General features: G+C 38.2%; 1 protein-coding gene across 1 annotated transcript in view; it reads right to left on the reverse strand.

Annotated features, from left to right (window-relative positions):
* LOC127183797 (25-hydroxycholesterol 7-alpha-hydroxylase) overlaps positions 1-13,973 on the reverse strand; it is a 174,649-nt gene that overhangs the window by 29,157 nt on the left and 131,519 nt on the right. The window contains exon 2 of the mRNA XM_051139949.1: positions 5,418-5,554. Coding sequence (XP_050995906.1) covers positions 5,418-5,554 — 137 coding nt within the window. The remainder of the gene's footprint in view (positions 1-5,417; positions 5,555-13,973) is intronic.

The raw sequence follows: 13,973 nt of genomic DNA on the forward strand, positions 1-13,973 counted from the left end.
GCGTGTGCGCACGAGCGCTCATGCACGCACGCATATGCATGCGTTAGGTACATTTGTGTGTGTGTGCATGAATATGTGCAATTATACATGCACATGGAAGACAGAAATAAATAGTGGCTGTCTTCCTCAATCGCTCTCCATTTTGTTGTTTTAGTTTGTTTTTTTATTTTGCTTTGTTTTGTTTTTTAAGACAAGATCTCTCATTGGAACTAGGGCTCAGCAATGCAGCTAGGTTGGATGGCCATTTGAGCGCCAAGGAATCCACTTGTAGCTACACACTTAAAGACACACTCTTACACCCCTGGCTTTAACATTGGTGTGGAGGAGCCAAAACCACGTCCTTATGCTTGAGATTCTGCCATGGTAGCAGCTGACCACCACCTAAGCCTCTGGTAAGATCTTTTAAAAGACCATCACTGAGAAGCTCAAAGTAGCTTTTCACTCTAGGATCTGCACCTTTTCTTCCTTGTTACAACTTTAATTGTCTTCTCTCCCTTCAATCTCTCTGAAGGAGATATGGATCACTTTACAAGTAGTTCTGGCGTTCTGGATTTTACTTTTGAAGTTGGTTTGGAAGTACCAATAACCCTAGAGATTTTTAGCTGGCTTTCCAACTTTTAATCTTCAGTATAAACAATTTAAGCTAAGTTTTCCAAAATTAATATTAATTTAAACCATCTGTCCACCATCTGCTAATGTGAGATGCAAACCAAGAGTTTCTTTGTGTTCCTAATCAGACAGGAAAATACATATACATTTATAAAATGAATTTAAATTTCTGAACAAAGAAATTTTTCTGAAAAGTTATCTTGAAGGCTATGAACACTCAAAGAGAAATTAACTTTTTCTTGGTGTCATTTTATATAAATGAGTGCCAAGTGTCAACAGGCATGATGCTTAGTTCACAGAGATCCCAGTGTAGAAACAATAACCACTGCCATGTTTTCAAAAGAGAGGAGGATTCTGTCAGAAGTGGATATAAAATATTGATTTCAAGAATTGCAGAGTTTGCATTTGTCTAAAATGTAAATGTCAGAATGAGGCTCGTCTCTGAAAAGATACAGTATAAAATAATTTTTCTGCTCATTAAGATCAAAGTGGGATCAACAATTTTAATATCTTCCTTGCCAATTATTTCATTTTTTCCCTTTCATGGAGCTGATTGAGACTGCTGATGGTGGCATTCTTAGATAACCCATAAATGATTTACCAACACAACACTCTTTTCTTTCTTCATACTAGTTTCTCAGGAAGCTAATGCTACAAAATTCAAAACAGTTTGGTAAGTGTGCTGCAAGTCTGATATACAATGTGTCGGAATTTCAGACAATCAGTGAGCTTGGCTGTTTTCATGTTGGACTTGATACCAAGTAGACATAGGCCTAAGAATTCAAGTCAGTTGCTTAATCAGTCAATAAAATATAAAAATTCTGATTTTCACATAAAATTTCTAAAACTGTAGGATTTTAACCGTCTTCTATAGGTGGTTCACCAGCAGATTGTGAGTTTAATGTTGCTATAAGCATTAGTTGGGCAGCTGGACTGGTAGCCAGCTATTTATTTGCTGAGAATGTGTACCTACTCCTCTTTATTAGAGAGATTTCTGTAGCGGTTGACAAGGATGTACAGTGGAGCTTCTCTGGGGTGACATTTAGGGAAAATGATTCCATTGCACTAACGCACAAAGCCAATTAGAGAACTATTTTCTGTGGCAGGTCACAAATTTATGTGGTTTCTCATGGAGAGCTGTACCTTTTAATTTATTTATTAAGGTGACAATTTTGTCTGTTGAGACTTTGGGGGATGACAATCATTCTCTCATTTTGCAAAAAAAACCATGTACTCATTAATGTCACATGACAAGGGCGAGGGTGGACAACTTTGCCCTTTATTTTTTAAACAAGCTATATCACAAACTGAGCTTCAAAACTGTATGTTCATAGGAGCTCTCAGTAGGGATGCATTCAAACTAATGGAAGACAAAGTGGGGAGGGAGATCAGAACTGAGTCTGTGGTGGCTGTTTCCCAGCGAGTTAAAAAAAACACCATGATGACTAGACCATTTAGGCAGTCAGTGTTGAAGCCAGTATTAAGCTTCTTACAATTTAAGATTAAGACATTGTATGAAAGCATGGGTTAATTATTTTTATTTCTTTTGTATATGTGCATGTGTTGGTGCAAATACATATGCATATGTATATATATGTAATATATGTGTATATATATATATATGCATGTGTGCTTGTAGAGGATAGAGGTTAATCTCAGTTGTTATCCCTCAGGTGCTACCCACCTTATATTTTGAGAAAGGGTCTCTCATAGGAACCTGTTTTACCCAAGTGGGGTCAACTAATTGAACAGTGAGCCCCGAAGATCTCTCTGTCTCTTCCTCCTCAGTGTTAGGAATACAAGCACAAGGCATCATGCAGCAAGCACTTTACCAGCCGACCTATTTTTCCAGGCTTCCTCTTTTATAAAATAAAGTTGTTGTTGTTCTATTTCTTCTTCTTCTTCTTCTTCTTCTTCTTCTTCTTCTTCTTCTTCTTCTTCTTCTTCTTCTTCTTCTTCTTCTGGATCTTGCTGGCTAGCCTCAAACTCAAGACCCTCTTACTTAATTCTTCCAAGTATTCAGAATATATGTATATCCTGGACATTACATACATACACATATACATATACATATAACTGGTGGTTTTGCTTTTGAAAAGTGAATAGAAGTACACTTTTCTGTTAAATCACTTTACTCAACTTTTGTATAAGGCCTTAAAAAGAAAATCCTAAAAGTTTTAATACGTTTTGTACTGCTCATTGAAAAATTGATAAGTTATTTTAAATAGAATTATTTGATTTGCAGCTTTAGTTTATCCTCCAAGCGCGTCTAGAAATAAAATGTTATATACACACTTTATATACCTGGTAGTATTTTATCAGCTCTAAAGTCTTAAGGATTTTCCCCATCAAACATTTATTATGAATCAATCAGGGCTGAGCTCTGGACTACATAGTTAGAGAGTCAATAAAGGAAAAGGAAGGAGATGGAGAGGTGAGACAGTAGTAAACTGTTGATGTGTGGGTAGCCCCGAGCAGAGGTCCTGAGGTTAAGTGGGCCCCAGCAAAGAAGTTCCAAAGAATGCATGTGACCAGGAAGGAATCTGAGGAGGAAGTGATGTGCAGTACGAACTCAAAAGTCAGGTGCGAGAGGAGTTCTGGCAGAAAGAAGGGTGAGGGGAAGGACAAAGGTGCAAAGGCATGGTATGTGTGGAGGAACTTTCCCGCAATGAGGCATACTAATGAGATTGTAAACACAAGGCAGGCAGTAACAAGGGGTAGGAGTAGCCTTACGGGAGTCTTGGGAAAGATCACATTAAATGTTATAATTCTTTCTAAGATGTATGATTGTTTTCGTTTCAATTTTTCTGCAATTGCACTTTATGGAAGAGATTTCTCAGCTGCCAGGGGAAAGAGTAAGTTGTAATACATGTGACCTGTTCATGGGTGAATTACAACTAACTATGTGGATGTGTCAATCAAGTTGGATCCCCACCCTTTCAATATTCAAGTGGTACACTTCCATGGCAGTGACTGTGTACAGACGGTTGCCTCTGATCTTTGAAATAGTAATTACAGACAGAAAACTGTCTGCTTCTCTAGGAGCAGAATAGAGAAGCAATAAAGAAAGATATACTGACATGGAAAGACATAAGGTTCAGTGTAGTGAAAGTTTTAGTTTTCAAATGCTTAGTTATGTCATGCAAATATGTTTTTGTTTTAATCCCAAGTGGGGGATGCAGGAATACACTTAGTTTCTCCACAGCAGAGGGGCATGATGTTTGCCAGCAGAGAACTTCCTCTTTTGGACTGGAAGAGGTGCATGATCTTTGCTAGGCTCATAAAGACACTAAGAGGGTATAAATATGAGAGATTGAGAGGGAGAGGCATCAAGAAACTCTAGGAAATGCTTCCAGGAGATGGATGGAGTAATAGGAGGCTGCTGGTTCTGCTGTATGGCTAGATACCACAGTGACTGAGGTTGGTATTTTCCCAAAGAACCCAATGAAACTAACCTGCCGGAACTAAGTCTAAAGAGCTCCATGTTCCCTGTCCCTTCTAACCTCTCTCTCCTACCAGGGGTTGGGGGATCTGAAGGGAGCTAGAGGCATTAAGGAACCCCAAATAAAAATAGTTTAAAAAGTATCACCTGCATTCCAGTACAGTAGAGGAGCCTGAAGGGCCAGTTTACAGAGAGTTGGAAGCAATCGGTTATTTTAGGAAGAAAGGAGAGATGAGCAAGGCACCAGGAAGAAAAGGTTAGTAAGGCTGACCTTGACCATGAATGAGAGTAAAAGGCTGGTTATCATGAGGGGAACTCCAGAAGATGAGACAGCAAATGCAAGTTATTTTCTGAAAATATGTAGGAGTTGTAGATGGACATGCATATAGAAACATAGATAAAAGGATGGAAGGAGGGAGGGAGGGGAAAGGGCAGGGAGATGAGTAGGGAAGGAAAGGAAGAGAGAGGGATGGAGGGGAGTAGGAAAGAAAGGAATAAAGGAAGGAAAGAAAGAGACAATGCTGAAAATAATATGAAAGCAAGAGACATTTAACGTGGCTTTAAGCTAAGGATAAAGATCCCAGAGGGAAGAAACGTAGGCATGAGATGAAGGACTTGTGACGCAACAAGAAGAAGGAGTCATGGAGACAGGTGCATGCTTCCTTTGTGACATATTTAAAAGTGTGAACTACAATAAACAGTTTAAGTGCAGAAATATACTCTAGACCAGTGTTTTCAAAGCAGGGGAAGAGAAATGATCATGTGGGGAATTCAGACATTCAGAGTTGTGGGAACATTCTTCATGGTACTGTAGTGTTGTGCACATGACATTATGTATTTATGAAAGGCAAAAGAATAATACAAAAAGTAGACTGGAGAGCAAGCAAGGGGCTTGGAATCATTCACCACATGAGCATGTCACTTGGAATGAATTACTATGCTGAGATGAGATGCTATTGGCTCGGAATGTGTGATGGAGAGTAAGAAAGAACTCTGAGCTGTGAGCTGAACTTCTTGGTATTCCTAAAACTGCTGTATAAGGCTGGCGCTCTCTCTCTCTCTCCCTCTCTCTCCCCCCCCCAGTCCCACCCCCCTCTAGCTCTAGGTATTTTCCTCAAACTCTTCTCAAATAACCTAATCTAACCCAAAACAAATCTCCAAAGGGTGTCTTCTTTAGAAAGTGTCAGAGGGTTCTGTAACCAGGCTTTACTTAAAATCATTGCTGCACTACAGGTGCCATAACTTCACATTTACTCTACAATGCTTGATGTATGTTCCACACTTTGCCTATGAGCAAATGTGAAGACATTAAAGAGCAAGCAAGAGATTATGACACAAACAAAATACTTAGAGCATAGCTTCTTACCTCCAAGCAAAACAGTGAAAGTGTCACCATATTTCCTTTGAAGAGTTTTCATGACAGCCAATGGATCCTTTCGGAATTTCAGGGACATGCCAAGATAAGGAAGCCAACCTTTTATCAAGGGAGGTTCACCAGGGCGCCTGTGAAGAGAGAAAAAAGAACAAAGAATGAAATCATTCTTATTTTAATATGTGTGGGTTACTTATCCATTCTAAATAAACGCGTGAGTTGCACAGCTTCTGAGAGTTCACATCTTCAATGATCCTATGTCATCATAGACATGGTTTTAGTGAAGCTTTTTTCAGCTTGTGTGGATATGGGGTAGGGAGTTCACTTCCCTACTTTCATTGAACAATCTTTTTGATACCTTTTTTTTTTCTTTTACCCTGTAAGAATTCAACAGCTCCTTTAGAGCTAAGCTGCTGTCTGATGCATTTATCATGTGTTCAGTTTTCAATCCTCATATCACTATACACCTGAAGGGCCTGTGGCAGGACCAGTAGATAACCAAATCAGGCAATTGCTTCTTAATAAAAAAAATCAGCATTGTACCGAACTGATGAGTTTCAAAATAAATTCTTTTATTTTTTTTTTTTGCAAGCCATTCTATAAAGGTTACTTATTAAATCTAGTAAGAAGTAAACTTGTTTTATTGCATGCATAAAGGTGTTTGGCATGCATACGTGTTTGGGTACCAAGTGATGGTGAAGGTCAAAAGATGGCAATTGATATGCTGGAAGCAGTGTTACACACAGTTGTGAGCCACCATATGGGTGTTGGGAATCAAGTTGGGGTCCTTTGGAAGATCACAAGTGTTCTTAATATCTCAGGTTTCTCTAACAACTCCCCTCCCCAACTTATTTTTAATTAACATTTGTGGTTGACAGTTAGGTATTGGGCAAGTACGATGGCTGATCTTGATTATCAATTTGGCACACCTGAGAAGAGGAACGCTCAGTCAAGGAACTGCCTCTACCATATTAGCTTGTGTGTGTGTCTGTGGGACATTTTCTTGGTTGATAAGTTATGGAAGACCTAGCCCACTGTGGCCTGTCCTTGGCTATTTTAAGACAATTAGCATAATTAAAGCCCTAGCGTGTGTGTGTGTGTGTGTGTGTGTGTGAGAGAGAGAGAGAGAGAGAGAGAGAGAGAGAGAGAGAGAGAGAGAGAGAGAGAGAGAGAGAGTTTCTGCCCTGATATCATATGGACATATAAGCCAAATAACCCCTTCTTAGCCAAGTTGATTTTGGTTAGAGTTTTATCCTACTAACAGAAAACTAATACACCGAGGTATTGTAGGATAGGCTTATTCTAAGATAAATTAAACTGCATTTAAACAATGTATTGAAATTGCCACTTATTTTAGTTCATAGTTGCATGGGCTGTTCAGTTATTCGGACTCAGTCATTTAAGCCCCAGGGTATGCAGAAACATGTCCATCTTCCCAGAAATACAAGGTATGAGTTGACTAAACCATAATAAGACTCTATTCCATTTTTGTACCCTGAGGCATAAGGGAAATGATGCACTATGGTACTTGAAAGTTTTCAAAACATCTTAGTGCATTTTACACATTAAGTGGAGGTTTGTTGTTTAAAGAAACAAGTCATATTTCCATTGTGCATGTTTTCCATTCATTTGGTTTACCAAGCCAGATGCTACCTTGGAGGCTCTAGTATAGTCTCTCCTTTTTATGGCCAAAGAATCTAAGGTCTCAGATGTTAAGACATTGCCTAAGTAGAGAATGGTGGTGCACACCTTTAATCCCAGCACTCGGGAGCCAGAGGCAGGTGGATTACTGAGTTAGAGGCCAGCCTGCTCTATAAAGTGAGTCTAGGATAGCCAAGGCTACACAGAGAAACCCTGTCTCCAAAAACAAAAACAAATAAACAAACAACATCCTCAAATAACAAAAAACAAAAAACAAGAACAAAAACCAATCAACCAAACAAAAAAACCACATTTGCCTAAAGGTATGCGTCTTTTCAGGACATGCTGTACACCAGACAAGCCTCACAACTATGCTTTCAACCATCTAGGGGAATTAGTCAATCCATGAACCCAGTAAAATTATCCCAGTAATGTATTCCTTTGGCTGAACTGATAGACACACACATAACCACAGTCTAGTGGAAACCCTTGCTGTGCCCTGGGTGTTAGATGGCACAGTGGCTTCACCGCCAAAGTGAAGCTCTTTGTGATCAGATGCCAATCAAGCTGGAATTACAGAATCAGAAAAGCAGCAATAAGTTAACTTGAAAAAATATTTTTACTGAGAACCGTAAAGATGCCAGTGTCGAGCTCAGGGTATAGCTCGGAGGTGAACCACTTGTTTGGTTTGATTCCTTGTACCACACAAGAAAAAGAAATTCACAAAACCGCAGCATGGTTTCCTCAGTTTTATATTTTGTTATTATTTTATGGAGAATTTTATTGAAATAAAGAATATGATTGTTTCTTAAGTATTATGAAAGTAAAATTTAAACATGAGAAGCATTCTTTAAAACTTCATGACTTAGCTTGTTTTTTTGATCTCTAATATTGGAAAACTTGTATTTCAAAATTTCTTCTAGTCACTTATCTGGTGAATGCAATCTTATTTATGATAAAAATAAAGCAAAAGAATAATCCTTTATTTTTATTATGGAAAGCTTAAAAAATATTCAAAACAATTTCAGTTCTTTGGTCTATCTGTGAGACTACATGCTTTAGTGCCTGCATTTTGACCAATCACAAATATCACTAGCTCAGTTCTAATCAAAGGTAAAGACTACAGCCATCTCAGCAAAGGCTTCTATGTAGTTGTGTTTGCCCTATCAGAAAGCTTAGTTGCCCACACACTAATACAGAGTAAATTTAAATAAAATATAAACAGCAGATCTTGTCAGTAGGGATGTGTGTGTGTGTGTGGGGGGGGTGATAAAAATAAAATCTGAGTTGTGAGAAAAATCAAGTAAAGAGTTTGCTTTTGCTATTTGAAAGGCAACTTATTTTATTGCTAATATAATGTATATGTCACTGTTAAAGCATATAAGCACAGACACGTGAAAACAAGTCATATTGCAGAAAAACGTGGATTTTCCTCTTCATACCTTTACCCTGTTCTCTCTCTTTTACAATTTTAAAAATTGTATGTTTGAGACAGTGTTAGCCCAGGCTGCCCTTGAACTCAGTATGGTCTTACCCCTGTTTTCTGATCCCTGTACTGTGATTACAGGAATATAGCACCAACTCCTGGACAACTTTATTTTCTTGAATACAGCCAATAGCAACAAAGACTGATCTTTAAATTTATTGTTAAATGTAAGATAATTAAGAAAACACTGTAAGCATTGACATATATATGTATATAAATATACATGTGTGTGTGTGTGTGTGTGTGTGTATACACAAGGTCTTCAGAAGTCAATCTTAGGTGTCTTTTTCCTTTTACTCCCCATTTTTGAGATAAGATCTATGCCAGAGCCCAGAGATTGTTGATTGGCTAGCTGACCATTAACTTTCGGAGGGCCAAGTGATTGACTAGAGTAACTGGCTAGTAACTTCCTAGGGGCCACCTGGCCCATCCTCACACACCGTCCACTCAGTGCTGGAGTACACACACACACACACACACACACACACACAGACACACAGACACGCGCGCACTCGCAACCATGCCCAGCTCTTACATGGGTACTGGGGTTCCAAACTCAGGTTTCCCTCAGGTTTCCTGCTTGTTGGGCAAACACTTTACACACTGGAGCACCTCCCCAGCCCATTTCCACTCAAAGGTCATAGGGGAAGAGACCACACCCACGAGTGTAAAGCAGGGCCTTGGGTTGGAACTTGTGACATAACCGATTCAGGATCCTTTGACGTTCATAGGCCTTCAAGTTCACAGCACTTCCTTTCAGAACGCTAACTCATTTCCTCAATCTGCTTTTCCTGCATCTGGCTTCATGTTGCATTGTGAAGAAGATTTTGTAGGGCCTTTGTCATCGTCTAATCCAATACAACTATTGCCATCCTCTATGCTATCGTTCAGCCAAAGGCTGTATTCTTCATAGGGACTGCACACACGTAGGGAGGGTGAGATGCAGAAATCCAAGGCAATATTAGTAGTTTCAGAGTGAGGGAACCACATTAGGATGCCATTTTGTTGTTACAGACATGGCAGGGTCATCATTTCTTCCAGCTGTATTTATTTTGGCAGCAGTAAGCTCAAGACTATTAAGCACCATGTCACAACTGTACATAGTTCCCTGAAAAAACACAGACATCCAGTTCAAGGCAGATAACTGAACCTGTCTTTATCAATATATTTGTAAAAACTTTGTAAGGAGGAAAGTGATCACTGTATCACTATAGTGGTCCAAAAGGCTGTTGGCACGTGGCATGGGCAACTACTGTTATTTTTCTTATTCGTGCTCCGTGACTTTGAGAATGAACTCTTCATTGCTCTCTGCTGAGTGAGGACACAGGATACTCAGTGCTAATTGTGGCTAATAAAATCCTAAAGCTGGAAGGGACCTGGGCCTGATGCTTTGATAGGATACATAGTTTAAAAGCGTATAGTTCGTACTCTCTCTCGATCACTTCAACAGCTAATACATTTCAGATCAGTATTTACATTAATAACAGACATAACAATCATATTCACACGAGACTTTTAAGTGTCCTCAAAGATCAAATCCAAGTTCTTCGCACACTCAATTTCATCAGTATTTGGGACTTTTCTTCCATAGGTACTTGGGCACAACTTAATACCCATACAAACAATGTCAAGTCCAAAGTTATCTAAAGTAAATATTGGAGAGTAATACCAATACCATATGTAAGATATATAAGCTTGGTATCTTTCATTGGTTTAAAGTCAAACACGCCAACATTTCAGAGCACACCAATACAGAATAATTGATTACACACAATATATGAAGCTTATCTTTATGTTACACCTAGAGTTGAACACAGAGACCAAAATATTTGGCTACTATGATTGAGGCTGAAAAGATAGCTCAGTAGTTAAGAGCACCTGCTGCTTTTGGAGAAGACTCGGATTCAGTTTCTACCTCCCACATGGTGGCTCATGGCCAGCCAGAGCTCTAGATCCAGGGGATCCAAGACTCCCTGATACCTTCCACATGTGTGTGTTCACATACACGTTCATACAAACATTCATCTACCCAAAATAAAAGTAAAGAATGCAGTAAACTGTCTCAGGCATTGTTTTTTCACTTTGGAAGCAGCCAACCTGCACTACCAGTTCACTCAGGCATTTAAGTTTGATTTCTTCTCAAGTCTCTGAGGGGGGCTGAAGACCAGATAGTTTAGTTTTACAATCAAGTTTAGTTGGTTAGGGGATAAGATCTTTTTAGATCAAGATAAAGGATTTAAATTAGTAGAGATGAGATATGATAGATATTGAATTTCATTCAGAAATTTAAACCCAACAAGACAGGGAAGATGTTTACTTCAAGTTTGACGAGTACAATTAGCCAAATCACTGTGAATGGAACATTTATAGAACTCAGGGTTCTCTCAGGGTTCTCCCTACTGTATGTAGTTTGTTTCATTCATGTGTAATAAAATAAATATATATGTTAAAAAATAAAAATAAGAAGAACATTCCTTAATGTTTTGGCTACAAGAGGATATTGTTTTAAAATCCAGTAATTCTATATCAATCTATCCCTTTCCAAGCAATTTCTTCTTCTCGTCTCTTGTTATAGTCATTAAAGGCTAAGTGAGAGAATCATTGTAACAAATTTTGAAGTTGGTGAAAAGCATTTTTATACATAACAACTCAGTGTAAAATAAAAATTTATATTGATTAAAAATCTTTAAAGAACTGTTTGTATTAGGTGACCTAATATTTGTAGCAGTATTTTAACATTTTCCATTTTGAGTTTAGAAGTGTGCATGTGTGTGCCTTAGATTTCATAAACATGAGTTGCTATATAAATCATATATATCAAAGCATCTAATTATTATATTTTTTACTACTCGGCCAAGGCAGCAGAAGACATGATTTGTTGCACAGTTGTGACACTTGGCCACAACCAAAAACAGAGCTAGTCTAGAATTCCACAGGCCTGAGACAAAGGACTAAGAAAGACTGTTTAAATTACAAGCAAGCAGGCTCTTTCAGAAGTGATCTTGCCAATCAAATGGAAATGGAAGTTCTAGATTCATTAATAAACAAATTATTAATGCTACCATGTATTTTAACAGCCTCCACCAAAGTTCTCAACCATTAGCATCCTTTTTTTTTCTGGTCCCATGACCGTCATGAGTTCCCAATTATGTTTACTTAAAATTGCCTCTTTTTAGTATGTGCTGTCTCTTTTTCATTTCTTAGTCTATAGTATTTCTCTAATAGGTGCAGAGGTTTCTACAAAAATGGCTATGAGGCCGAGAGTCAATACTGAGTTTGAACAAACTTATTTCTGATCAAGATACCCTTAATGTCATTTCATTTTCTCTTTCCTTGGTGGTTTTTGCAAGCAAGTTTATTGGCTGATGAAATTGGCTAGTGTGTTCTTAAAACATTCTGCTGATGGATTTCTTCTGGGGTCCAATATTCAAACAAGGCTATTTGAAAACATTCTAACAATTTCTGATACTCAAGATAAGAGATCCCAAAGCTGAAGTGGACAAAACATGAAGCCAATCCCAATGTATACCTCGAGTCTAGGCAAGACCAAAGAAATGTGGACAGATATTCATTGCTCTGGCTGGAAATGTGGTTGGTGTTGGGACACTTTGGTCACTGATGCATAGATAGAGAGTGAGGTGGAAAGTGAGATTCAAAGATCTAACCAAGGAGGAACCTTTGAGAATCCCAAGAAATGAGTATACATACAACTGAACTCAGACAGTAGGAAGGAAGAGGGAGACAGACATCTCTGAATTATGCTTACTATTCATACAAAACAGATTAAGTTTTAAACTATGAGGGACTGAACTACTTTCACTGAAAATAGTGATTCCTGCCTTGAGAAACAGTGGCACACCAGGCATGGTGGTACATGCCTTTAATCCCAGCACTCAGGGAAGTAGAGGCAGGTGGATTGCTGTGAGGTTGAGGCCAGTCTGGTCTACAAAGTAAGTCCTAGCCAGCCAAGGCTACACAGAGAAACCTTGATCTAAAAACAAAAGAAAAGAAAAGAAGGAAGGAAGGAAAGAAGGAAAAAACAGACAGAGAGATAGACAAACAAACAATCAATAATTGCTCTTGGGAAGTGGAGAAATAAAGATTTTATATATCTGATTTATGCAGGGAAATTTTAAGTCTAGTACACAATGAACATTCTCAGTTTCTTTGTCAATAAATGAGAGTAACATCTTTAACTTTCCAAGAGCACACAGGGACTAAGACAGTGGGTACATAAAGCAAAGATACTTCTCTTGCCATTCCTCTGCTTGCATTCATTTTGAGTGTGGGTTTGAGATTTGGAATTAAGGCAGTGTCCAGTGATTAGTGATGTTTGGAACAGGATGGGATTACACATATGAGGTACAGAACATAGATGGTAGACTGAGAATTCAACAAACTTCAGAGCCAGAGAAACAATTTCTCATTACCCAATAAAGAATCTTTGGCATTGGATACCATATCAGGGGCTCTTCACTGGAGCATTCTCCCAGTCTCAGCAGTCATTAACTGCCTATAGGTCTTAATCTAGGAACAACCCTCTGATAATTACCCTCCACATTAGGCATATCAACTGGTGTTGTCTTTATGCAGATCTTGCTCAGGCAACTATATTGGTGAAATTTCATGGACAAACTTTCTTGTTATGTATGTATAAAATACAACACTAAATGGAATTATATACATATATATGTGTGGGGTGTGTGTGTAGTAATTTATATGTATATATAATAGTAAGAATAATAAAAATAAAAGATTTTTAATTTGTACAATAGTTGAGAGATACAGAAGGAGCTGAAGAGATGAGATGAAAGGGTAAATGACATAAATATAGTACTAATATATGAAAATTAAAAAAAAATGTAAGTTAAAAATAATCTTGTGGATAAAAGAGCAACCTTGCTCTTCATCCCCAATTGGGTCAAAACCTCAGACACATTTAATTAAAATATTTGTGTAAAAAATGTCTTAAGATACCAAAGCCCACATCAACACATCAACACATTCAGTTGGAGAGTTTGCACCAATTGCAGAGCTCCTGTTTGAGAAAGAGGAGTGGAACTCTAATTAGAGTCTGTCATATTCTAATTCTCTGAATTTATGGACCCTACTTTAGCACTTTTCAAGCAAGAGCCATTGGTTGAGAAAAACATGCAAATTCTGATGTATTTATGAGCAGTCTTATTTCGCTGTCCGAATGAGTCATTAGTTGATTATTAACCAATTACCAACCATGTAGATGAAAGTATGAAGACAATTATGAAATCTGAACTTGGGATCTCCAGTGTCAGGTGAAGTATATAAGCAGGTGGGAAGACAGCACTTCCATCTTCACCAGAAGAACACGGAACAAGTTCACAGTCAAGAACTCTTCATCTCAGAAGAAAATTGATGATACGGGGAACCATCACCCTTAAAGCCAG

This window comes from Acomys russatus, chromosome 31, assembly GCF_903995435.1.
Source record: "Acomys russatus chromosome 31, mAcoRus1.1, whole genome shotgun sequence".
NCBI classification, from domain to species: Eukaryota; Metazoa; Chordata; class Mammalia; order Rodentia; family Muridae; genus Acomys; species Acomys russatus.